General features: G+C 36.6%; 1 protein-coding gene across 4 annotated transcripts; it reads left to right on the plus strand.

Annotated features, from left to right (window-relative positions):
* Positions 1–27,372, plus strand: LOC135689677 (uncharacterized). 4 transcript variants are annotated; one of them, XM_065207000.2, is made up of 14 exons: positions 1–228; positions 3,114–3,703; positions 7,374–7,995; positions 8,440–9,130; positions 9,460–9,513; positions 11,530–11,604; positions 13,440–13,514; positions 15,308–15,400; positions 18,854–18,886; positions 19,578–19,637; positions 20,454–20,741; positions 21,620–21,700; positions 22,176–22,276; positions 22,888–27,372. In XM_065207000.2, exons 3-14 carry the CDS (start codon positions 7,953–7,955, stop codon positions 22,938–22,940), a joined length of 1,647 nt encoding a protein of 548 aa, XP_065063072.2. In that variant the 5' UTR covers positions 1–228; positions 3,114–3,703; positions 7,374–7,952; the 3' UTR covers positions 22,941–27,372. The 4 variants fall into 4 exon arrangements, with proteins under 4 accessions (XP_065063072.2, XP_065063065.2, XP_065063080.2 ...); XM_065206993.2 differs by lacking the exon at positions 7,374–7,995 and having other exon boundaries at positions 4–228; positions 22,888–27,367; XM_089110427.1 differs by lacking the exons at positions 1–228; positions 7,374–7,995 and adding an exon at positions 2,996–3,014 and having other exon boundaries at positions 22,888–27,367.
* Positions 27,373–27,735: the final 363 nt, after the last annotated feature.

Raw genomic sequence — 27,735 nt, forward strand, 5'->3', positions numbered from 1 at the left:
TGAACTTGCTATAAATTTAGTCTCAGACATCCAATTATGAACCGCTTCTTAATCTTTGGTTATTTTACTGGAAATAGTTGATAAAGCAAAGTTTATTCTTGCCAAGCACCATTGGTGCAATCCAAACGTCGTTTGTGTTCTACCAGTCAATATATGGTTTTGACAATTTTGAGGGATGACTCATTTACAGTGTACGAAGATTTGAATGCCAATTGCTGATAAAGGATGGTAAGAGATGCTATGTTTATGTGAAAGTTCTTTTTATGCAACACGTAGAAATGTAGGACGGTTTTGGCCTAACATGAACCAGGATTTTTTTTACAGTGGCAAGTTTTGTGTCATGAGAAAGAGCAGCAGGATATCTATCCAGTCAATGAGCTTAGTCGCTTACAAGAAGTTATTAGTCAATGGACAGATCAAAAAACGGTTTTCGTATACACAGGAGAAGATTGGTACCACTTTATCAAAAGAGTATTCTGCCTCGAAAAAGGGAGAGGCTTTGTGCTCAATAGCAGCCATGTTTCAGGGCTTCATGCGCTCATTGTCGCGAAATATCCCCACTTTCGCGACCTAAACGTCATTTTCTGCGAATCTAAGAGCAAAAAACCGTTTGACGATGGTTTTATTTGATGTGACCAGAAATGTTGTTGATTAACATGCCAAACTTTTTGGCTCCTCGGTGCCAATTGAAAATTTATTTAAAATCATACCTGTATTATTTCTATTGAAACTGAGTTTTGTTCATTTGTTGGAATTCGTTATAAGCTTTATTTCATTCCTATTTTTTGCAACAATGCAACAACACCAGAATTCAGCAGGTAAAAGCGGAGTTGTATTGGCTAAATTCAGTAAGATACATTGAAATCAAACTGTTACATAACTTTGAAGCTCATTAATAGTGAAAAAACTTAGTATATGGAAAGAAAAGATATCAATCGAGATACGTAAAAAAAATTGCAAGCGTGGGTTAAGCTGTGATTTTCACATAAACATGGCTACGTGGAATATTTCATTTTCATTGTAACTTATCCATAAAGCTAACTGTAAATAAATAATTAATCGTTTCAAGTCTTTTCTAGGCTCCGTAGGTAGAGATCCTCGATTTCTACATATGCACTAGACACTTGACCGTTAAGGGGCGGGTTGGAAAGTAAACAAGGGTTTAAATGAACAAAGGTTTCAATTCAAAAGAGCCCTGTTTACAGAGTTATTCTAAAGATCTAAAAAATGGTGCAGATGAATTTTAGCATGGCATTAGCCTAAATTTTTAGACGTTGATCAATATTCACTGCTTGAAATTTGATTTTCAGTTCAATTTAATTCAAGGCAACAAATTCAATTCAATTTTACAATCCCTTGGTTTCAGATATCTCAAAATTAGTAAAGACTGAGGCACCTTTGAAACAGTAGCGGAACATATTGGATCCGTCACAAGATTGTTACAATAAGACCTCCTGTTTATACCTGCTTAGCTGATCCATCACATTTTTGATAGGGTTAGCTGTATCGTTATTGATAATGTTAGGTAAGTGAAGCGCCAGTAATCTGGTACTAGGTTAACCCATTTGCAGTCAAAATTTTGATACGATGCGAAAATGAGGCTGTTCTATACAATGATAAAGAGTCGTATGCAGTGAAAGAGGTTAAGCGTAAAATAACAGATATGTTCAAGGCTATATCGTCACTGCTATCGATTGTCACTTTAAATATAGTATTAACTACAAAAACAAGCAACCTGCAAAAGAAAATATCATTGAATGGATAGTCTGGAGGGCAGGACTATCAGTGCGACCGATCTTCAAATACACCGTAGATTATCATAGATCGAAAAGTAAGACAAAAAGCAAGGAAACGGTGTACGATGAAATCTAGTGAAGCAAGATTTTGAAAAACAGCTTTTATTAGTATATTGTAGTGTAAGTAGATACTTTGGCTACTCAAAATAAATCATGCCTTCATTAATGATGCTTCTTGATGATTAGCTGAAAAATAATTTGCAATGTGAAAATTTAGCTTCAATTGGAATATTTATCACAGAGACACTCAAGCAGCACTTATTTTTCAAAGCCTGAGCTCTTTCTGCCTTAATGTTTGTAAGAGAATTATTGATCTCTGAATTTTGCATTTATTTGCATTTCAGAGAATGCAAATAAAATCAGGTAAGTGGTGGATGGATGAATAATGGAGAAAATTCTTGTCAATTTGTCTAGGCATGTGTATCTTTACCCCCTATCCTTTTAGAACAAACGGTTTCAAAAGTAGTACCAACCAAACATAAACAATTATCTAGTTTATTCCATGTTTCATATTAGTATCGAAACTTTCACGGAAATGTAGACACACACAGCATCGAGAGTACTCTCTGTCGCCACTCCTCAGCACCAATCTTGGGACATTTTCTGCTTACCTTTTTCTTTATCCGTCGTTCATACCAGGGGTGTAGAGCTAGGGGGACTCAGGGGGGCTGAGCCCCCCTTGCTGCTGCCGAAAATTGGTAAATCTCTACTTTTGCTATTGTTTTTCGCAACATTTTTGGCAAGAGCACTACAGCAAGAGCACTTCGGCAAGACCTTGTTATTTTGATAGCACTACACCACTGACTCATACTTTTTTCATCTTCATATATCGAAGGCTTGAATCCGCAGACAGCAAATGCCAAGGGTAAGGCTGAACATTGCAATCCTTGGCTACGGAATGCTAGCCAGGTACTTTGCCAATTGGTTACTTTGCCAATTGGTTACTTTGCCAATTGGTTACTTTGCCAATTGGTTACTTTGCCAATTGGTTACTTTGCCAATTGGTTACTTTGCCAATTGGTTACTTTGCCAATTGGTTACTTTGCCAATTGGGTGCTCTGCCTGGTCAGCACCAAGCAATTGCTAAACAGGCATAGTCATAATCCACTTTTCTTACCTACGATGTTTTATTAATTTCTTTCCTTTGGATCTGAATATTTTTTCCGCTTTCTAGGATTTTAGAATTCAACAAGCGTTTTTGATGACACATTTATAACAGTAAGCAATTAATATTTTGCGATTCCAATCCCTGTATTTCTAGCTCTAAAGTGTCTGATTCGCCCTTTTTGTTTCTTAAAGATGTTCATTTTATTTCAGCCAATCTGTGAGCAAGTTTTGAAGTCTTTAAACATTGCTCAGCGTAAACAGAAGGATTCCATTCCTCCAGCTGCTCAACTGTGGGCCTTATCTGCGTGCGGTTCGATTCAATTTCCAGAACAGTCTTCTCAAAACAAGCAAGCATTGAGAACCTCGAAGGAAAGGACGGAGAATAACGGATTTTGAACCAATTTCAATGGATTCTATTATCTGCTGAACTACAACAAAGATCACAAAATACATCACCATGTCCCTATTAGGCTATTTAATCGCCTTACATTTGAAAAGAGTTTTGAATATTTGAGAAATAAATTGTTTTGTGCTTTGGTAGTTTTATGAGGATACAAATACACAAAACATTGGCCGTAAAACTGCCGATACTAACAGTGGATCTTGGTTTCTCAACAGAGGTCTGGCAAGTGTTCGACAGAATGTGCTGAGATCTTGAGGCTGGCATTGTCGTAACGGTTTATTGAATATATCCTGCTGTAAAACTTTGAGGTTTTTCTCAAAAGCAATGGCCCTTTTTATGAATCGGTTTTTTTCATGGCTAATATTCTGGACAGCTGTTCTCCGTGCTAATGCTGGAGGTAAGTCTTACTCAACGATTACGGCCGGGAATGTTTATGTTTGTCGGTTTTCTGATGAGAAAAAGTGCAATGACCGAAATATCTGAGCATTTTAAAATGAACGATCTTTTAACAATCAGTCTAGTAATTAGCTTGAATGAAGAATGAAGCTGATAAGTAGCAAATGCAGATTTAAATTTTACTGATAGTTTAAGAGGAAACTGTTACATGTGTTCTTATATGAATGTTTATCCTTGAAATATAAATTCTGAAATGCTTAAGCTTACATACACAAGAGTAAAACCGCCAGTACCGGGGCATGAATATTTCAATTAACTCTTATTTTCCATTCAAGCAAGCGCTTTTTACATCATGTAAACTAACATTTTACGGATAGACTCTTTGGAATCTTGTATCCTACGCATTTATTATACTTTTACAGGTACTCTAAGGTCAGGAATAAACGATACAAGCCTGTTTACTTTTTCGACATTTTTGAAGACTTCCCGCTCCTTATTTCAACCCCCCTGCACAATCGATGAGAACCCTCGATTAGACTAGTCCTTGCAACAAAACATTCACTTTAGCAAAGGTCGCCCCTCTTGTCTATTTGATTTACAACTTGGTCAGGACCTACCTTTTTCTTCAACCTCCTTTTTTTCTGGACTTTAGTCTATAGTAAAAAAGGAACTAAATACATAGGGAATAAACTACAAAAAAATAAAAGTATAAAATAACTTGATGTTCGCGCTTTCAATGCCAACTTCATGGTATTCCAAGTCTTTTTAGAGCAACGTTTCTGCCTTTCCCGGCATATAAAGTTTTGAGATTTTTTGTTTTTGTTACATTAAATTGGCTTGATTAGGCGCAATCCATCGTTAATCTATGCCTTTAGTTCTGCCATAGTTCGGGCGAGGGCAAAAACGCAAGAAAAACAACATGCGGGCAGTTGCTATTGTCTAAAAGGCAGGCCCAGTGGTGCAAATTGAATCGACAGGAATGTGGATTGAAGAGATTCCAATTGTAGTGAGATACTTTGTTTACGTAAAAAACATTTCTGGTAGAGTTTGAAATTTCCGACTCAGGCTTGATTCTTAAGTCTCAAACAATCATCGACATGGTGTAATGAAGGGCTGTTTGACTGTGGAGACACAAATCGAGGAAAGGAAGGAACAATATGATTACCTATCTTCATTTTATCTTATCATGTTCTATTTTTATCCAAATTAGAACGGCAGCGGCAATGGGTTTAAAACCAACTTTGAAGTTGCCACAACATATGTTTGTGTGTTTGTCTCGAATGAGTATCTTATTGCTCATAGAGGCATTCCCTATCCTCTATAGAGTATTTGGGTTTAAAAACGGAGGGCACTGGGCACAACTGCCTTTACGATGATAGAATAAGCAAAAGTAGCCCTAAACAGGCTCCTTGTGGTATTTGTCTGTATCGTCGTTTGTTTTGTCAAAATTGCAATCATAGACATATCTGATTTTTAATCTCTAATGATAATAGCAAAGAAAATAGCATACTCTCAAAGCTCTTTTCTATCCCCATAACCCCCCCCCCACCCCCCCCCCCCGCCAACTGACTCGACTGGATCATTAAAAGCATTTTAGTTTGAAGAAGAACCCATATGGGGCAAGAAGCAACTTGACTATCGAGAGAAGAGGTTAAAAATCGTTGTACACTTGAAATGCGAAGAAAAAACCATTTTCCTCAGCGAATGCATCATAAAAAGCTCTCTAGAACTTTTAGAATGTTTGCTTTTGATGGATGTTCTCTTTAAGTGGATTTGACAAATCTATGTATGCATGATGATTCTGGAAAAAAATAATTACATTGGAGATTGGTTAGTTTGAATCATTTTAACCCTTAACTGACAAAATCACACAGCGGCTTTAACGCAATTGCTGCTCATCCACAGGATTGGCAATATAAAGCTGCCTTGTCGACATCACGGTAAAAAGAGTCAATTACAGCAAACACGGTGACTTTGATATAGTTTGCAAGTTATCTTTACAAAGGTATCGCTATTACGCGGTTGTGGAAAGGAGGACGTAGAAGGCAGGTTTCTCCATGATGCCTTGGTTCTAAGCCTTTTTTCCGACTAATGATCCTAGGAAGGGAAACTTTTCGATGAACATCTCAAGACCGCCAACTTCTCGGCTCGTTTAGCTTAACGGGAGACTTTTCTTAAGTACTTTCTCCTCTAGCCTAGAGACCGACCATAGGAAACCGACCAGCTTAAAATTTTCAACTTTCTGCAATAATCAAACGCTGTAATGTCGAGATTTAACTAGTCATAAGACTGAAAACTTTATTTAAAACTGTTTAAAAAAAGTTTTCCAACGCCCCCCCCCCCACCCTACTTCTTTCATAGAAAACAAATTTTGCAAAGCTCTTTCATTATTAGTGTTTTAAAAACATGTTACTCTTCCCATCCTCAACTTGTTCTTAATTCGTTCTTAACCAAGGGCGAAGCCAAACCAATGTTCAAAAGAGAAGAGAAATGCTTTTTGCTGACAAAAACGGGCGAGTCTCACTCTTCTTGGACGCTTTCATAGAACGTAATAGATAATTTTATATTCTGCTTCTATGCGTTTCTTTTTAAAATGTCATACTTCAGTGCCATACTTTGAAAATTCAACTCATAGAAAAATGTTGACACTTCACAGTTGTTGTAAGGGATTACAGAGTGCGAAAAAATTGCTTCTTTTGCCCGGCAAAAATCCTTCATGTGCCGATGGATAAATGGTTGGGGGCACAGCGCCCCCGTACCCCCGTACCACCCGTACCCCCCTTTGGTAACCCTTGCTCTTGACTCTCAACCAGTTTTGATGCATATGGTAATGAAGCAGGTAACGAAATTTCTGCGTGAAAGTCTTGTTTTCTAAAAAACACAGAAAGATGAATTCTTAATTTCCCCTAATTTCAAAATTCAACATTCTTATAAAATTTATGCCCACTAAAATATACTCAAAGTTGGCAAAGCAATTGCTTATTAAATGTGTTTTGCGAATTGCGGGTTCAATAGAGAAGTTTCGTGCAGCTGTGCTTGTAGATTTGCTGACGAATCGTAATCTCATCAATAAAATGTACACAGACTAAAGCCTTGGCCAAACGACTACGCAAAATTCAGTATGTAAAGATGGAATTACACAAAGCAAATTTCTCGATTGAACTAGAATATTCGATTGGATTTTTTCCCTAACAAGAGAAAGATTCTGCAATGAAAAAGTTGATTTCAATCCTTCTTCTTCAATCGAAGCTTTATCAATAGATTTTCCATCGAAAAAACCAAATATTGAATTTCAGCTGATTTATATAAAGACAGCAAAAGCACTTTTTGCATTTACCATGTGAGTTTTTGCAATGACTGCAAAAGCACTTTTTGCACTGAAAATTTTGCCTTGTGTAAATCTATGTTGCATTAAAAGTGCAGTCGTTTAACCAATTTTCAATGTTGCTCAGTGTTGTTCCATGTTGCTCAGTGTTGTTCAATGTTGCAAAATTTCGTTCAGTTCTGTCAGCTTTGAATATTTTTCAGCATTTTTTTAGTTCTGGTTTAGTTTAGTTTAGTTCTAAAAATGATTATCAATGATATAAAAATCTGTAATAAAAAGTTTTTTGAAAAATGTAATGAAGAATCTTTGACGAAAACAATCAAACTGAACAAATTGAATTTTCTAGGACACACCCTAAGATTACCAAATGATACACCAGCATTACATGCAATAAAATACTTCTTTCAAGCACCACAGAATGCAAAGAAATATCCTGGAACTCTAAGACTACCGACTCTAAGATAACACTACCAGACATAAAAACCGCATTGAAAACTCAGCCTCTATCAATAGAGCAGTTCAAATAACAGTCCAAGATCATAATTGATGGAAGGAATGGATTGACATCATATGCTACACCTGTGATAAGTAAAACATTATTTCAACGAATCGAGAAGGCAAAGAAATAGAAAAAGATAAAGAAGAAGAAAAGAAAAAGAAGAAGAATTCAAGTACAATTGGTAGTTAAGATGGACGTATTTGAAATAGGCCAAAACAATTTTCGGCAGTCAAATTAGTCTCTGTCATCCTATCAAATTAACACGTTGTGAGCTCCATTCACAAAAACCAATGAGACTACAGAAGGGCCTATCCACAAAATAACCACTGGTAAACTGTAGAACATCGACTAGGCTGTAGGTATCATGGTCGAGCATTGCCCATCTCTAAGAAAAATGCAGGATAGGCATGGAGAAACGATACATGAATGAATGAACAATTACGCAGATACCAGGACACATTTTATAGAGGTGAACCATAATAGATCTCTAGTCGGGAACAATGGATATGGTTATACCACAAGGGTCCATTTTTGACCAATACTTTTATCTATATATGTGAATGATCTAAGAAAAATAGATTGTAAATCCTGCATAGATATACTTGAATAAAGTTTCGGTCTTAAATTGTCAAATTAAATTGAAAGGATTAGAAGAGAGAAGGATGAAGGGACAAAACGATACAATATGCTATAAAGCTTAGGAATAAAAAATTTATCGATTCGTTTTTGCATGTATAACTGTCATTCCAAAATTAGAACAGGGAACATGTTCGTTGTCAAGCCTAAGAGGACAGGTTCATTGATGCGTTGCCCAGATGGGAGCCAGCAAAGTATCTAAATTCAATTTCCCTTTTGTCTTTAATCCTCTCTGCAACGATGCTGCTTGTTTTTGATGTTATTTTTTGCGTTATAGGATGTTCGTTTACGTTGACAAGAAGTCACGGCATTGTTTACACACCAGTACTTCATGTAAATCGTTTTGGGTACGGTGGCGTGGCTTGTGATTGGACCATCAATTCATTTTCTGGTCAAAATATCATACTGAAGATCCCAAGAGTGATTAAAAAGGCAGACTGTGACTGTTCATGTTTCCAACTATCAATTACTGGTGAAGATGGATCTGTTATAAAAAAGCTGTGTAGTAAAGACCTTCCATTGACTCTTGACGCGGGCGACGGCAGCGTGAAGATTTTTCTTACAGGCACTGGAGTGAGTCGACTTCGGAAAGGTCTTCTGTTTTCATACAATGTAACGCAAGCACGAAATTATAACACAGAAAGGGTAACCTTCGATGCCAGAAAACGTAATTTAGAAAACCCACATAACTGGATTCAATTGGACGACACCAATGATGAAATTATTCACCGCCTTAGAAGGGACTCAGATTTGAAGCCAATGACTGGGCAGTTTAGCAGCGTTGTTACTGTTACTGAACCGTTCACAGGTAACCTCGGTAACAATTCAGTTAGCGACACCGGCAAAAAGACCAAGGTTAACAAACTTCCGGTTATTCTACCAGCAGTATTAACAGTTGTGATATTCATAGTTTGTGTAGCATTGATTGCCTATAAAAGCTACAACGCGGAAGATTTTCCTTACGATGGGTGAGTTTTCACTTTTATTTTGGCGATATCTTTTGATTAAAGGTAGTCGAAAAGTACTAAGGTGGCGCCCATAGGCGTAGGGCTGCAGACGTAGGGCTGCAGGAGTAGAACTGCAGGGCTAGGGCTGCATGCATAGGACTGCAGGGTTAGGGCTGCATGCGCATGCCCATTTCAAGCTCCATTCAGTCAATTCTATCTAAACAAAGCAATTAGATTCAGCAACATCCCATGATTCTCTTTTAGGTTATGTGATCCAAATTCAAAAATTCAAAAAAGATTGTTTTGCCATCATCGTTTTAAAAATCTATTGTCATCCATTTATTTTGCAGGGACGTAGCAAAGGGCGGAGAGAAAAGGAGCCCCGAGAGGTTTTCCATTACGAGGTTTGGCTGTAATATGCTATCAAAATCCGTCATTGTAGGGCAGGGATGGGATAAACATTCTCTCAAGATACTTCTCTTCCCAAATGGAGAAGCATTGGCTCCCCCATCTCCCCCTCTTGCTACACCCCTGTTCAGTTGAAATCACATTTATGAATACTTTGAAAAAAGACTAGTGTTGGTAGTAGTATTCCTATTTCGTTTACTCTTGGTGACATTCTTGCGAATAGGTGGAAGGGTATAGTGTGATCTGCAATTTGGAAGGGTATCGTTTCACGTGACCTGCTATATGGAAGGGTATCGTTTCACGTGATCTGCAAAATGGAGGGGTGTCGTTTCACGTTTTCTATTGCTTACATATTTCAGTTCCGAAGCTTTTTTATGCTTTCCGCAAATTGACGAGGCTTGTATCTTTTTTGGTTCTAAATTTGAATTGCTCCTACAATTTTTAGAGAAGAAAGATTTCTTTACAATACTATTTGCTATTTGTCAGCGTCACTAATTGAAGGATAGAGTTGCACTATACCGGATACGGAACAGAGCGGAGTAATTTTAACTCAAAGTGATATTTGGGTTAGCTGTTGCACTTGCTTTTATGCCTGCATTCTTCTGTTATTCGGATCCACGGATGGCATTTACAAGCTTATGCGTAAATGTGCACATAATCAAATTATCTGATGATCTGAATGCAGCTTTGTACTGCTATAAATTCATTGTCAATAAATGTTGCAAAAATTGGCGGAAACCAAGCATACAGAAAATTATCTTGCTGTTGTATTTGTTAAAGAATATTTCTCCAAGTACTGTATCAATGGAAGCGTTTTGGAAGGAGTGAGATCTAAATAAGAAAAAGGTATGGCAACGGCATAATCAAACCAGTTACTAATCGGTTGTATGGCAATGATATAATCAACGTTCATTGCTGTTATTCCTTTCCTTTCGCTGCGATCAAATACACGAGAAGTAATCTTGTCGCTCCGCTTCGCTACGCTTTTTCGCTCTCAGTGTGTACGCAGCCTAATGATCAAATTGCTTCAAAGCCAAAAACAATTAAAAATGCTTGGTTGCAGAGCTGAGTACATCGGATTCGATTCGTGCAATGACACGACAACGCTTCGCACGGAATGATTCTGGAGTGACCTTCGCATCACCTCTAAAGCGGCCGTCTTTTACTCTGCTAATGAGAGTGTACCGGACTGGTGCGTTGCGCAAACTCCTATCCATCAACTGCTTTTGAAATGTTTGATTAGAAATAAATCGGATATTTTTGGACTAATAAAGTTTTTTATGAATTTGTAAGATTTTTTGAACGTTTTTAAATCAAAACTTTAATAACAAGAAGAAATATCATGGTCTCTAGAGCAGGGGTGTCCAATTTATTCTTTGGGTGGACCATACACAAAAATCTTACTGCATAGGCGGGTCAGCTGAAAAGTTATGTAAATCATCGGTAAATATTGTATAGAACACTAAATGGATAAATATCTACTACATGAAAAATTGCATGAAAAGTTACACAAACAGTTCAAGAAAAAGTGATCAAAATGATATGCTACATTTATTTATTGTTTGCAGAAAGCTTATTGACATCTGACATTAAACTTGTAGTTGAAGTGGGAGGAAAGTCATGTTGGTATTTCTCTATTTGCTTATAATAAGAAGAAAGTATGCCTTATAATTAGAGAGTATGCCTAATAATGAACTAAGAAAATTTCAGCAGGGACGGCATTCCACAGACATAACACAAGGACCAAATTGTTAAAAAAATTATTGACTACGCGCGGGCCACCAAATTTGCCCTCGCGGGCCACATCTGACCCGCGGGCCGTATGTTGGACACCCCTGCTCTAGAGAATATGTTACTGTCAGTAGTACATCATGGTAATATTACTTGCACTAATTACATAGCAGGAATTGTTATCTCTCTCACAAGGCATTAAGCATTAAGCCCTAGGCTTGCTGTTTAGAGTGTGCTCATTGGCGGAGAGCAAATAAGTTGTGATGATTTTATTTCACCAGGAGCGCTTTGGATATACAAAACAGTGATGAACACGTTTCTTGCTGGCCTAAAAGAAGAAATGGTAAAAAGCACGGGTAAGAAATTCTATCGTTTATTGTGGATTCGCATTAAAGTAGATTAACTAAAAATCTCCAAATTAAAGAAGGGGCAAAGATTTTTTAAAGATTTGCAGAGTTCTTTAGAACAGTAGGCAAAAGCTAAACATAGCAATCCGTTAAAATTCATGTTTGTCGTGCCTCAAATTTCAGTTATTCTTATCCAATATCGGTGGCTCACTCCCAGAAGTGAAGAGGAGAAGTTGCCGAGGGTTTTTGTTTTAAATCGCCACGCTCTCTGAGGAAAATCTTAACTGGTTCTTGCCATATTAGCCTGCGTGCAGACTCTACGGAGGAGAAAAAATCCAGAGGGGAGAATGGCAATACTGTCTTGAAGTTTTATTTTTTTTCTCAATTACTCGAGCAGCTGATATGCAAACACACGAGGATAGGGCGAGCTAAAGTTATAGCCTCCCACGATATAAGCTAACTCTGGTGGGCATAAACTTCTAATGGTAGATACATGCCCACAAAACCCTTTTAGATGCGCGCAGTTGAATGGAATACTTTTCATCTGCTGTTTTGCACATCGTTCGTCCACAGTTACGCAGAGTATTAAAGTTAGAACTTCAAAATTTGTCGCTATCTCCAACCTTATCGACCAGAGAAAAGGATTTATTCTTGATGTAATATCACTGATAGAATTTGACTGTGCGATGAAACAGGTTGGTAATGAATCAAGAAGACAAAGTCTGAATAAAACAAATCGATTTAATCTCTCATGTAATTGTTTATTACCATGCGTGGTACAAAGAAATTCACCAAAAGCCTCTCTATTTCTTCATTTCTGATCAACGCAACTCTGCTCGATGAAGATTGTACTGACGTCAATTTGACATTATATTCCAGTTAGGGATATATTTTTATGACTAAGCGGACTATGAATAGTCATTGTAGGGACAAATTTAATAAGCTAAACCCATCTTTTGCGACATTGAGGTCTACAAGAAAAACTGCCACAATTGTGAAATATTCTAAACTTCTTTGAAACGGTTTTTGCCGCGCTAGGTCTTTGTTCTTTAATTTGTCCGAGCATCCATAAATTCGAGGAATAATAGCCACTCCTTGAGCTACGATTAGTTTTTCTAAAAAACTTTAGTCCTTTAAATTGCAGTTTCTAGTCTTTTTCCACAGTACATTTTGAATACAGTAATAAGAGTAGTTTAACAGTTGTTTGATGGTTGCATCAGACGTGAAACTGAGTTGCAACTCAGAACTGTCCTGTTCCTGGATGTTCATTATATGAGAAAAAGAAATAAGGAATGTATGTAGCAAATCCGTTGCCATCTTTTCAGCAGAGAACCGCTTACTTTTTTTACTAGAAATTCAGAATCCACTCCACATTATTGTCGAAATCCGAAATCAGCAACAATCTTCGGATCTGCAAACACATTTGAAAGTCGTAACCGGCCTACAAACGTAGCGCCAATTTTCGAACCCGCAGGCCCCTATACCCCATTTGCTAGAAAAATTGATGGTTTCTACATCGCATATTATTATGGCATTCTGGAACCGTCTTTGTCACGTACTTAAAATATCTTTCTTTGCACATAACAGGCATAAATCAAGTAGACTTGAGTATATACGGTGAAGCACCTCTGCCATTACATCCCATTATTGTAATGTTACAAAGCCTACAATCTGTGTATGGATTTTGAAGGATTAGAACTTTTTTGAGGCAAAGTGCCGGCTTGTTTGTTGAGAAAGCTCGGGACTTTATTCTCTTGTTTGCCTTTAGAATGATTCTCATCGCGGAATTATTTCACAGAAGAATAATGAAATAGCAGCTAATTTAAGGTATCTTTCGCTCACAGCAGAAGCGAGGTTTATGATGTTATGCTAAAAGAATACAAAGCAGAGAAACGCAGGAAAGATCCCCTAAGGAAAAGGTAAGAGAGCTCGTTGGTTCTATGTCCTGAGACAGAATCTTACGATTACAAGACATGACATCCATGCTGCCGTTTCATTCTACTTTGATGCGATTTCCAAGTTTTCAAATGGTAGATTCCTCAATAAAACGGTAAGATGTGATATTTTTAGGCCGCTTCATGGCAGATAACCATTGTTTAGGCCTATATCTAAAAGCTGACAAACGCACCTACCATTTCAGTAGGTATAACACACACGTTCTCCCAGTAACGTTCAGGCTTGTCCGTCAACAACAAAATCTTACATGTTTGTATAATTCACAATGTTCCTTGTCATCCAAACTGAATAGCAAGCCAATTTAATTTCCTTGTTTTCCTTTCTAAATGTTCTTGGAACTTGCATTGATAATGCAAAAATTGAGATTACCTTATTTGAAAGGGCCAAGCTAAAACTGAAACTACAAGCGCAAAAGGTATTGCATTCTACCTTTATAAAGAATGACTTGGAATGATCCTCTCACAATTTACCATAAAAACATTGTCACTAAAAAGAGTAGATATTTCCTGATAGTCCAGAAGAAAAATCCTCCCAAGACCACAAATCTATCTCCTAATCCTGAGAGTTTCTGTACAAGGATAAGATTAAAGAAGTCATTATCGGTGGAAATCTCGTCAAATCTAAAATTCAGCTTTGTTTAAGCATTCTTTAAAGAATATCAAAATTGGTTTCATTAGCATGGCTGTATCGGCTTAAAATGTTCCACGCAGCTTTTTCTGATAAGTTTTGTGCTTTTTTAAAAACTTTCTTAAAAATTAAATCTTTTTATCCATCGGTTAATTTCAATAACTAGGCATTTATCTAGGAGCTGGCCAACTGGGCTTGATAGGCGCAAAGACTGATCCTTGTGATACCTGAGCTGATAAATCTCCGTTTCGATTGTTTGCTGAGTTCTGCACTCAGCTAACACGTGAATATTGCGAATACATTCACTATGGACTTAGCATTTAAGCTTGTTGTTTTTTGTGCTTGCTTCGTGGCTTTGCAAATTAAAAGTTGGACTTTCATTATTTCTCTCAAAGAAAGTTACCCCACTATTCAAAATTAATGAAGATATTACTTGATTGCAAAATAGATTTAAGAAAGTATTGAACTAAATTTAGAAAAGATTTGTATCAGCAGATTCGATTCTGGTTTTAAAACGGACCCCTTTTACTCTTGCCTCCTCCATCGTGCCTAATTTTCTGTGAACAAGGATTCTCGCGTTTATTTTCTTTTTTTCTGCATTCAAAGCTCAATGTTTTCCTTTATGCCAGACTGATGTTTCATATGAGGCTTACATTAAATCTTAAATTAAACGGACTTTGTTTTATAATGAACATTCCTCTATAATAGACTCCTTTTTATAAAGGAAGCCTCTTTTTAACGAACATTTCCGTACATTGGACACCTCTTTAGACAGCAGACCCCGAAAAATAGAAGTAAGATTTTGTCTCCACTCACTTCCTTACAATCAAAACCTGTCGATAGAACAGGCAGAACTAAACGCCTGACAAGTGACACCTACCCTCAACAAACAGTAGTTCTAGGCCACAGTTGCCCCTTCGGAATTAGAGGTTCTTCTGTAACAAAAATATATTAAAAGCTAGCGCAAGTATTCTGACTGGCATTGTAAAATCCAGGTTTTCTTTCAAAACATTCATGTTTTAAGGTGCAAACAGGCCTTTCTGATTTTTTGGATTTTTCTTTTACATTTGTGTATTTTTGAATTAACATTCATTTCGGACTTTGACAATATGTATGCATTTTCTATCAGCTCTACCATCCAGATTGAAGGTGTAGGCGGGAATGACCCACAATCAATCGCAAGAAAGCACCTTTTACTCAATCGAATGAGAGGTGGATCAACGTAAGTATGATGTTGTTATTAGAGAAGCATTTCAGTTTTGCAAATGGCTTAATTCGTTTCAACTGAGTTTGTAAACCATCCTTTAGCGGTAGACCGGAGAGGCACTCAAACTCCAAACTATTAATGCAGTCCTATAAACAGCCACTTTTGTTCCATAAAAATCGACGGGAAGCACATCTCTACCAGTGCTGACATAGCAGAATCTTAAATAACTTCTTCTGTGAAACACTTAGTGACACTTAGTGACACTTAGTGACAAAATCCCCATAGCAAAAAACCCTCTTCTTCAGAATGATTATGATGTAAATCCACAAAAAACCAAATTTAAGTTCCACGTTATTGACACAATCCAGTTAGGTAAAGTTTTTGGCAAATTCAAATCCTCAAAGGGTTGTGCTCCTGATGGCATTTCTAGCTGTTTCCTGAAAATTGCACTTTCGGTTATCTCAGAATCTCTTTGCGATATTTTCAATCTTTCAATTGCTACTGGCTGTTTTCCTGATAGCTGGAAAATTGTCAGAGTAGCCCCAATTTTTAAAAATGGCCAACCTAACGATCGATCTAACTACAGAACTTTATCTGTCCTGCCTGTTTTAGCCAGGGTATTTCAAAAACCTATCTTCAACCAGCTGTACGATTACTTGGAGAAAAACAAACATTTATCTTCAAAACAATCTGGCTTCAGAGCTCTTCATTCTGTTGTCACTTGCCTTCTTAACAACACAGATGACTGGTATGTGAACATGGACGATGGCAGATACACTGCAAATATTTTCATTGATCTCAAAAAAGCATTTGACACTTGGTATTTTACTTGCGAAGTTGAGAAAGTATGGTATTGAAAACCCAGAGTTTACTTGGTTTACGTCATATCTAGCCACTAGAAAGCAATTCTGCAAAGTTAATGGGGTATGTTCTAAAACCGAAGATACTCACTGTGGAGTCCCCCAGCGTTCATGTCTTGGCCCTCTATTGTTTCTGATTTATATCAATGATCTTCCGTTCTCTCTGAAAAAGGTAGAGTGACAATGTGCGCTGACGACACCAGTATTTCCTACTCTTCTTCGAGCTTAGCAGATATAAATAAAACTCTAAACAGTGAACTAAACGATTTGAAGCAATGGTTGCAAGGTAATAAACTTTCTCTGAATGTTCTAAAAACACTAGCTCTGATTATAGGCTCCCAGCCTAAAATTAAGAAAATTACTGATAAAACAGTTGATCATCCACAGTTTCTTATTGGTGGCTCTCAAGTTGAAAATGTTGACCAAACAAAGTATCTGAGTGTGATAATCGATAAAAGCTTGAATTGGGAAGAACACGTTAACAGTCTCCGTACCAAAGTTTCTCGTACAATCGAATTTTTGAAATATTCCAGAAAATTTTTACCTCAAAACACGTTGAATAAAGTGTATCGGGGTATCGTCGAGCCCCATTTTCGGTTTTGCTGTTCGGTATGGGGGTGCTGTGGGGTGACTAAACTGCAAACGTTGCAAAAGCTACAGAATCAAGCAGCTAGAATAGTAGGTAAAAGCAGAGTTGATGCGCATGCTATGCCACTGATTCGCAGCTTGGGTTTTCAACCTGTTCGAAAAAAAATCGACTCGAAATATTAGAAAACTGAGAAATACCGATACCGACCTTTCGCTCCCGTTACGGAAAACAAACAATGGGCAGAGCAATCTTGTTGGCAGCGCTCAGGGACAAATAGGGAACGGGGTCAAATAGGGAAATCGGGGTCATATAGGGAAATCGTCAATAACTCCAAAGATTGGACTGATATCTCAACTCCACCTCAGAATCGGGTTCGGCATGCTTCAAACTACCTTTTAGATGCTTTTTTAATTTTAGCAGTATAAATCGCAATGTCTTGCTTCTACGTTAGCTTGAGGCTTGGCTCCTCCGTACCAGGGTGCATTCCAATTTTTCTCTCCGTCGGTTATTTCCGCCAGCATTTTCCTAGAGCAAAATGCCCGCCAAAACGGAAGGGGCAAGAAAAACTAGCCGAAATAATTAGGGGTCAATTTCGGAAAAAGATTTTCAATGGTGACATTTTGACTGGCCTAAAATAATTCTGCGATTTTATTCGTTATTTGTTATGGTCCAGCGATTGTACCGTTATGATTGGCTGAATTTCAGTCATCGATTTATTTCTTTCTTTCTTTCTGAATTTCTTTCTAATACTGCTTTCACAAATCATAGCCTATACATGACTGCCTCGATTCATTTAGTGGACAATGTTCAATTATGATCAAGGCACTTGAAGGAACACAACCAAGCCCTTTAAGAGGGGGGAGGTCAGTCACAGGAAAGTAAGCAATGTCCTCTGTGCTCAAGGGATGCCAAATATTTTGGCATTGCTTCTTTGTTGCCGTGTGTTTATAGATTTTTCCAATTTAAGCACAAAGTCTTGAAAAATCTGTTGTTAGAGGAATTAATTTCAGGTGAGGTTGTTTCTGCTGCAGATCTGTTGCTTAAACCCCATGGACCAAGCCAATATGTTAAAATACAGATAAGCTTAGATACACTCCAGTCATTAAAAGCATTAACGGCTTTATCCTTGAGAACTAAGTCGTTTTGCAAAACCATCAAATATATTCATTGAAAACTTTTGACATGCAGTGAAGCTTAAGAAAGTCCTTAAGCCATTTGATCAGATTAAATAGGATGTTCTGGGATCAGTGTCCATCAGTGCGTCTTGTTATTTTAAAAACAATCATTTTGAAGAAGTTTCTAAAGCAAATTTTTATAAAGTAAGAATATTAACCTCATGGCTTATTGTACTATTATGGAAGTTGCTTAATCTTGTAACTAAACCACCATGTAATGATGAGAGAAAAAGCTCACAATTCTAAAGAAGCCCATTTGAAGTTGCTACCTTTTCAGGTTACTCAATTGAGTTGTAAAAGTCTGGAGAGTAGTCCTGATCCACAGTCACTTTTGTGGAGACCTGCACTACGTTGTAGTGTAGTAACACCTTCTTAGGAGAAAATTACATTGTCAAAACCTGGAGTATTTTGCCATTTAGGGATGATTTGTTTGTTGGCACATTTTCAGACATGTCAGCAAAAAAAGGAAGGCTCACTCATTTTTAATGGGATCAAGGCAATCCCCTTCCATGTTGAAAAAAGCTATCGACGACCATGGGGGTTGTACAACATGATCTGATAGCTTTTGGACTAAATAGGAGAATGCGCAATTAACGAAACATTTTGACTGCTAAATTCACTCTAGAGGTGTAGGTAAAACTGGAAGGTGCTGTAAATCGTCGAAGAAGGTTGTGAAATATAACTTACATTACCAGTTTACTCTCCCTCTGTGGGAAAAAGAAAATATTTGTTGCTCTCTTTGAGTTCACTGACTTTGGGTCTAACTCTATTACGAAAGGACGAATAGCACATATAATAAAATTCTATATTTTGCTCTTATGAATTTATATATTTGCAATTTCAGGCCTGGAGCAGTGAGCACATTGATTAAATTGAGGTATGTTCTTTTCATTTTTTGGTTTAGAAAGCATCAATTGCATGTTTGCTAGCCAGATGCGTAGATTCAAGGGTAGGGACAATGTGGAGGCGTGTGTTTAAGTACGAAACCAACCTGCAAAAGCAAGGAGCTTTTTTCCATTTAACGTTCCTCGGAGGCAAATTTTCAATTTGTTGGTTGACGAATAAGGGATGACTTATCTACTTTGTCGGCAATCGCTAACAACGGCCTTGGATAGAGCTTCTTCTATTCACGAAAGTCAACTCTGATCAAGGAATGTTGTGTTGTGAATTAAATTAAGATGGCATTTTTGTTTCTAATTTTTTGAACTTTAAAGGCTTCTAACCTTGAGAAATGATTTCTATTTCGAGGGTAAAAAGCTTAGGGCAACTCTTGCAAGAGCTGTTAAAATAAAAATGCTTCGGGTTCTCTTCTACGACATTTACTAGAAATATTAATATTTTCCTCTACCTGTTTGCATGGGCGTCAGTGACTGGGATAAACGCATTAAAATTACCAACTGTATCCAGTTTTCCCCGCGGTTGTACAGTAATTGATTGAATTTTCACGTTCAGTTGTACTTATTATTTGCAATTTTTTTTAATCTTAGTTTGCATTCTATTTTCAACTGTCTTCATGTTTTGCAGTTTTTATTCGAGATTTTGGAGTTCTCTGTTTGAATCTTTTATAGTTCTACTGCTTTTATTGCATCAAGTATGGTCAGGGATGACAAACAAGAAACAAACGAAAAGTAAGATCATCCTTGCAAATGCATGAACTTTGCTACTCTTTTCATTTCTTTTATCTGGAATCTTGCCCAGACAATGTTTTAATGGTAATACCTGATCCCCCGTATCTATTTTCTGCTAATTAGGTATATATGTATGCGCTATTTGGAATTAGAGGAGTAAACACCCCCCAGTAACGACCCTACCCAACATTGAAAAAACGGTGGGGGAAATTACTAATTTATCAATTTTCAACGAGGATCATAAAATCATAAAGCGAAAACTTCAACCTTGATGGAAATTGTAATATGTTCTATGGAGAGCAAGAAAGTAAGCTGGGAAACAACAGAAAGAAAGCGGGGATGATTTTAAAAGTCAATCATTGCAGGAAAACAAATTCTTGGTTGTTCATTATTTCAACTTTGTGTGGAAGGGTTTCAGCTGGGTTGTTACTGGGGGAGTGAGTGAGAAAAATAGGAGTTGTCGAGTCACACAGGCATGCTGTCAATCACGTGGTTGGATGACTGGTTATAAGTTACGTAATAATCATAAGATACACAAGTCATTAGATACAGAAATCATCTGATTTTCATGAAAAAATATGTCTTGACTATCAAATTATCAATAAAGTGTGAAAACTTCAAGGTACAGAAATTCATAGTGAAGTTCATTAAATCACAGTTCAACGTTTCTCTTTAGATCTAACGGTAATTAATCCATTTTCACACAACATAACTTTATTGTTGGAACTGTGTTTTCTGTTTCTTCACTATATGCTAGATTTCTCCCTGTTTAAAACAAACCTCATCATTTCAACTGCTAAAACACCTTTTTTCCAGACATGAGACGATTCAAGAAGAAGATTCGACTCCACTTATAAATAATGAAGAACAATCTAGCAAGAACCATTCCCCTAAACAGCAAATACGCGGAAATGGCAAGCTACCTGATGCAGAATCTTCAGGGTCTGAAGAAGGGAGGCCTGGAATACCGAAGATTGAGCTTGCATTGTCCAATCCGCTACCATTTAAGCAAGAAGACGATACACAATCGGAGCAGAATAGTCCAGAGGGAGTCTCGCTGTCACCTGACTTTTCCACGGATAGCAAAGAGAAGCGAAACAGCGGGTAAGTTACTATATATCTAAATTGAAGAGTAAACGGCGGGGCAGCTTTACCAAAGCACTTATCAGTTATATTTTGTTTTGCATTTCTTCTGTCTTATTATATTCAAATTATTACAGTCATTTCATTCTAAAAGCCATGTTGATGTATTACGTATGAAGTATCGTACGTATGGAGTACCTGTTAGAGTATCAATTTACTTTCGATAAAAACCTCAGAAGTGAAAAGCTTTATGCAAATAGTGTTTCTTGGTCTTCGATTCGATAAATTAGGTTGTAATAGGTTAGGTTAAGAATTAATAACCTGGCAAATGTAGTTTACATTTTAGATAAATAATCGGGAAGATTGTTGGCAAATTAATTATCCAATTCATTATTTTGTTAGCAAAATATTAATTAGACGCTTAATTAGTAAATAAGTTAGTTAGTTAGTTAGTTAGTTAGTTAGTTAGTTAGTTAGTTAGTTAGTTAGTTAGTTAGTTAGTTAGTTAGTTAGTTAGTTAGTTAGTTAGTTAGTTAGTTAGTTAGTTAGTTAGTTAGTTAGTTAGTTAGTTAGTTAGTTAGTTAGTTAGTTAGTTAGTTAGTTAGTTAGTTAGTTAGTTAGTTAGTTAGTTAGTTAGTTAGTTAGTTAGTTAGTTAGTTAGTTAGTTAGTTAGTTAGTTAGTTAGTTAGTTAGTTAGTTAGTTAGTTAGTTAGTTAGTTAGTTAGTTAGTTAGTTAGTTAGTTAGTTAGTTAGTTAGTTAGTTAGTTAGTTAGTTAGTTAGTTAGTTAGTTAGTTAGTTAGTTAGTTAGTTAGTTAGTTAGTTAAATTAAAATTTAAATTATTTAATTTAAATTATCATTTAAATTAAAATGATTATTAAATTAAACAATTTTGTTTAGGCCAGTTTGGTTCAAATACAAGCGACTAGAGAAACAGTCTTATGTTGCCGATGATTCTGACGAAGAACTTGATTATGACTGGTAGGTGACTTTTATTCCAATAGAAGGCAAATTTAATGATTCTGATCTGCCAGTTTTTCCCTTCAAAGTGGTTTGCGTTTTCTAGTCAGTTTTAAAAGAATGATGATGAAACCATTACTTTGATAAAGAAACCAACTTTAATATTCATCATTTTAACTGGCACCAGTAATTTTTAGTTTATATGCTCAACTCTTCCTACCCAGTGATGCTTTGGGTTCGCTGTTTTTATAGATCTAAAGTGTGATATTATAAGGATTGCTGTTCCTTTGAATAGATAATGTGATACTTAATTACCAGTCGTACGTATATGTGATATTCGATTCATACCATCTCAAACATTGTTTTTTATTGTTCCCTTCTTATAATGCGTATATGTGTTTGCCAGCTTATCTACACATAATTATAGTTTGTTGTTTAAGCGATAAACAAACTCAGCTACTCAAATATTGATACGCTAAGATCTGTTCCATTATAGTGCCCAACATATTCATCGAATTTTGTCTGCTTCACGTGAAAATATCGAAGAAGCTCGTAGGATTCTACCCGATGACGTCAAGGACATAATCCTGCCTAAAGGTTTGTATCAGAATTTTTCACTGTGCTGGCTGGGGATTTGTAGTATACCATGACTATAGCAAAATACAAGTTAAAGTATTTGTAAAGGAATATTTCATCTGTTTGTACCCACATCTATTTATTACAATTTCACTTGATCGTTTTGCCTAAAGCTTATTCCTATGCAGGGTTGGGGCTGTTATTTCTGTTATGATTTTTTCCTATCATATGTCAGATTTGTGCTAACAGAAGGGGTTAATCACTATTCCTGCAGGTAGGGTAAAACAAAGGAAATTTTGTTGGCTATTATGTACAAACGCCAATAAGCTGAAGTTTGTAAAACTTTCATTATCTTTGTACCCACAGAGATTCGCTACTCTTTGCTAGAAAAACCCTGGACTATTTTGAATCAAATTCCACTTACAGGGATCAAGCATATGATTTCTCGTTCATTGGAAATAGGTCTTGGTGGAAATTAGATACTCGTTGCATATTCTTATATGCTTGGTATCCGTAAATATGTATGTTTTATTAATATATTGTACTTGAATTAATATATTGTACTAAAACCTGAAAAAGGATATATTTTTGTAAATTTTTTATATATATCAATGTATGTTTATATTTTGTAGATTTGGAAACTGCTTTAGCTGAATTTGAGCTCTGGCCTGACTCCTCTGTGTGAATTCAACTAAATGATACCTTGTTTGCAAAAACACTAGCAAATTACCTCGAATGGTCTCCAAAAAAGAGTCTCCTGTCGCATGTCGGTATTTTTGAAAAATGCTAATGGAATGATGACTAGGTAGCCTCTCAATGAGACTGAGTCTGAGCTCAATGAGTTCAGTTTGTTGATGTTCAGCTCTTCCCTGTTCCTGAGCGGTATCGTGGAGACGAACTTGCATCTGGAAATGAATTTGAAGTTTCTGCTAAGGTTGTCTAGTGCAAGTAATTAATGATGGAATCATCAAGCTTTATCTTTAGAGTACATTTATATCAGTTGCTCGTTTTATGAAGGTTGAAACGTTTTATTTATAAGTCTAGAGTAAATTAAGACTTTCTATGCTATCACACAATTATCCTAACTGCTGCTTTACAAGTCGAAACATTCATTTTGTTATTTGAAACTATACTGTAAAAAATATTTGTTACTGCATTTCTTAACATATAGAAATCTGAATTTCTGAATTTACAATAATGCTTCAAGAAGTGTCAAAACTACTGAACAATATTTGAACCCATAAGCGTACGGCGGAATTTTTACAGGGGGGGGGGGCGGTAGGATTTTGCTCGAGTACAGAGGCATGCATATATTTATGAGCCTGTTGGTGATAAGGAACTTGACATAAGAATATTTACATTAAGAGCTCTTTTTCACCGAAATATCTAATATAAAAAAGGTCAGTTGAGAGTTGAGCAAACCAATCAGAGACATGTTTTGGGGGACATGCTATCCTTATCGATTCTTCTATAATGTCTACTGTTCAGATCTAAAAGTTTGATGTAATTTTCTCGTAAATAAGGGCAGCAATGTATAATATTTTCCAATATTTTACTTAATATTTTACTTAAAATACTATTATTAACTCTTGAATTCGGCTACAATCAAAAGAAATGTGAGTCCCGACCCTTTCTATGTCCAAATGTATGAATCATCGCATTCATGTCATTTTTCGAAACTTCGTTTGAAAATTTCCTCTCAATGCTAAGTAGTGCCAAATTGCCCAGCCGTTCTTGGCCAATGGTTTATCTGAGATATGTTTCAGCCGTTGAAGGTTGAAGGCCACTGAATGATCGTTCAGCTAAGCAATGTTGCTTCTACAGGAATGGCAGTACTTGATGCAAACCTTCTTGAAACATCTTCTGGACAAGCATTGCTGCATTATTACCATAAGGTTCAGAAGCGCTTTGCTTCTTGTAATTTTCAAAAACTATCTTATCATTTTTAAGGCACTCTTGGTCGATTTGATAATGCAACTATATTGACACGTAGCTTTCAGTCTTTGGGTTATTTGAAGATACCACGAATGTTCAACCAAATTGCCTAAAGTAAGTCCCATCACTTTCCAGTGTCATTTCTGCCCAACTATTTGCGGATAATTTTTGAAAATTTGCCCGACTGACATGTTTTTTGAAAAACTGGGCCCCCCCGGCCAGCACGCTTATGTTAGCCAAGTGTATAACGTGAATGAGTCATTGTTAAACATTGCAATTGTGCAGTGGCAACAGACACTTTTGATGCAGCTTACGGTTGGTTTTAGGATAAATGATTGGTGTCTAGAGGCCATGGGACTATAAACATATTCAATATTACTACAAATGATAATTTTTCCCACAGTTAAGTTTTATTGCTTTTATTACTATGTAATTGCTCGCTATTTCGTCATACGTATTTCGCAGTGACTTTGTCTGTCAAATTTTTAATGGATATAATTTATTTTTTATTCATATTCAACTCTCGTTCTTATGGGAAACTGAATTGTAATTAAAATCGTCGCAATGAATAATCTTTGATGAGATACCTTTTAATGTTGCCTTGTTTTTACAGAAATGTCATTTTGAGGATCTTGAGATTTAAAGGAATGTTCTTCCAATGGTCTCGGTTTGTAAACAGTGAAAACAGACAGTACTTTACCAATTAATGCCTTTAAGGCAAAGGGGTACTGCCAAATAATGAGGTGACAAACGAATTTGTGCTAAAGGGTTAGAATATTGTGCTCCTTGGAGAGCAAGGACTTAGGTAATCATCTTATTTTAGTTGAAGTTAAATCCGACTCTTTAAAATTTAAATTCGCACAAGCCTTATAAGCAGTGGCATGCTGAGGATGAGATCGCACATTTAGTTATCTTCAAAATCTTTCTTGAAGGTTTTGGAAATGTGCAGAAAATAACAAGAGCTCGGAAGCACGCAGATCTGTGTCTATCTATCTAGCATACTGAAAGACCTTCAAATGGGAGGAGATGAGGTAGTCAATTACTGACAGGACGTGATAGAGAACTTTCAAATAGAGTATGTTATTCTTTGTAATGCCTAACAGTGTTGAGTTTCGTTGTAGTCCCCCTTGACCGCGCTAGTTTCTAGGTCCCTGTGAGCCGTCTTCGCTTCCCGTTTCGTGAATCGGAAACTCTCTATTATCAAACTGCACAACAATGATAATCAGGGACGCGGGGCCGTAAATCCCGGGGGACGGGGGAACTAGACCCCCTAAAAAACTGGAGCAAAACGATTTTTTTAGAAATTATCAGCATTTTCCTTAAAAAAAGAAGTCCCTAGTAGCCGGGTTAGAACCAAACTACGTTTTTTCTGTGTTATTGCAACAAACCTCAGACACTTTGTCATGGTGTCAAGTGCAAGTTGACTTTTGCTGATGGCCGTTTTTTTGTAAGCAGAGTGGTTTTTATCATATTTACAAGATAAGATTATATTTCAATTATTTGCTTTTATTTAGTAAATCACTTTCTGTATCATTACAATGTATTCATTTTTGATGTGTAAACAAGGCCTATTTAAAGCACTCAAAGTAAGGAAGACGCACATTTCTTTTCAGAAAGTAAATTTCTACCAATCAAAACAGTCTGTCACTAAAGTTTAACCATGACTCTTCCCCTCCACAATTTCACCCAGTAAACAATAATCTGTGTTCTTCTGAAAAAAGTTCTTCCGAATTTTCTATCCTTAGAGATCTAGTATTAAATTTAGTCTGGGGGATCTTTTTTAGCCTTTCTTGAAGGTATAATTTCAAACATTTCCTTCCGCGTTGGACCCAGCCATGATGGATCCTCTTACGTCACTAAACTTGATTCTTAGCTCCTTTCTTGGGGCCGTCTCTGAAAACTGTTATCCATCCAATTATCAACACAAGTCAATGTACTAAGGAATATCTGTAAATATCTTCTATAGAGCAGAAAGTCTTGAGAAATCCAAAATCGTCAATTTATCTTTAGATATCAGTATTATTGTGTTTACATGCCTGATTATACACTTCTACAACTTTTTATGCATTTTGAATGGAAGAATGATGAAAAATTGGTAGAATTAATTGCAGAGGACTGGGTCCGAGTACCATCGGCTAACAATAGCACTTTGGGCGTACTTTACAGTTGGGGTTCTAATTTCATCGTTTTCAGCATGTCAAAATCTATAGGTATACCAATTTTCGAAAGGAAAAGGACAACAATGAATGAAAATACGAGAAGCTGTAGCGAACAGGTAGATATGGGAAAAATCCTATTCCTAGCGTTGAAATAAAATGTCCCTATTTTCAATCTTTAAACATAACGGCTGTGGAGGACGAAATTCATCGCTTATTAGTTTGTCCCCTTTACGTGTCTGCTAGGAATTCTATGTTATCTGTGATTTATTCAAAATTTCCCAGAATCTCATCCCTTGAAATTTGTGACAAGTTTATCTGGTTGTTGAGCCAAGTAGGTGGGGATTGTCTAATTTTGATAGCTAATTTTTTATCCCTGGCTTTCGAATCACGGGAATCTTTTGGGAAGTCCTCCATGTGCATATCTATGTAACGTTTACTGTAAAGCTTATAACCATGTTCACATTTTCTTATCTTGTATTAACCGCTTGCTGTAATTTGAGATTAATTGTTAATTTGTGATGAAGGTAGTCATCCGCACATGTTAACTTGTAATTGTGTTGGCGATGGGCCATTTCGGCCTACAAGCCTTACATAAAAAAAAGAAAAAAGCCGATTATTATTGAAAACAATCTAATATACTATGACTAGTGGTCTCTTAGGTGTTCAACAACAATATCTTGTATTTGGGTATTTTTGGGTCTTATCAGCATTTTTTAACTGATAATTTTGAGTCTGTTAAATTTGTTTTGAATTCTTGTAGCTGAATCTTGATAACTGCGGATAGACCTCCCCTTTTATAAAACTGGCCTGGGGACTCCCCTGTGGAAAGATTTTTAAGACACAGTGAAGCCTTGCAGTCATCCGCACATTTTCCATTTCCCTTCCCTTTTTCTTAAATCCATTCATTCAACTGGGAGAATTTTGCTGCTTATTTAAAGAAGTTCCACACTTGAATTGTTGAGAAAGTAATAGAATTAAAGCAGGGTTATCTCAAAACAACGATAGCTCCCAAGCCTAAATGATTTGATGTAAAGACCAAGAAGCCCGGGGGTTAGCCCAACTACTGAGAAAGTACCTCCTTAAGAAACCCCCTTCATACAATTTAATGTATATGCTACCATTTCTTCCTTTCTATCATTTTAAAACGTTTCTTCATTTCTCATTAGTCTTTAAGTTTAGGGTAGAACTAATTTGTGCTGCTGCACTTTTTGCCTTGTTGCCACGCCCCAATCGTCTAAAATCATATTTACCTGGAAACTTCGCACACATACATCCTAGTTCTCTAGAATATTATCTTCTAGAAGTAGCTATGGCGTTGAGAGAAAGTAACTTGGTAACCTTTGTCGTTTGCAGATTCCAAGCGCACTTGAGATGTGTTTGGAAGTT

Source organism: Rhopilema esculentum, chromosome 10 (assembly GCF_057945365.1).
Source record: "Rhopilema esculentum isolate cy_ngs chromosome 10, ASM5794536v1, whole genome shotgun sequence".
NCBI classification, from domain to species: Eukaryota; Metazoa; Cnidaria; class Scyphozoa; order Rhizostomeae; family Rhizostomatidae; genus Rhopilema; species Rhopilema esculentum.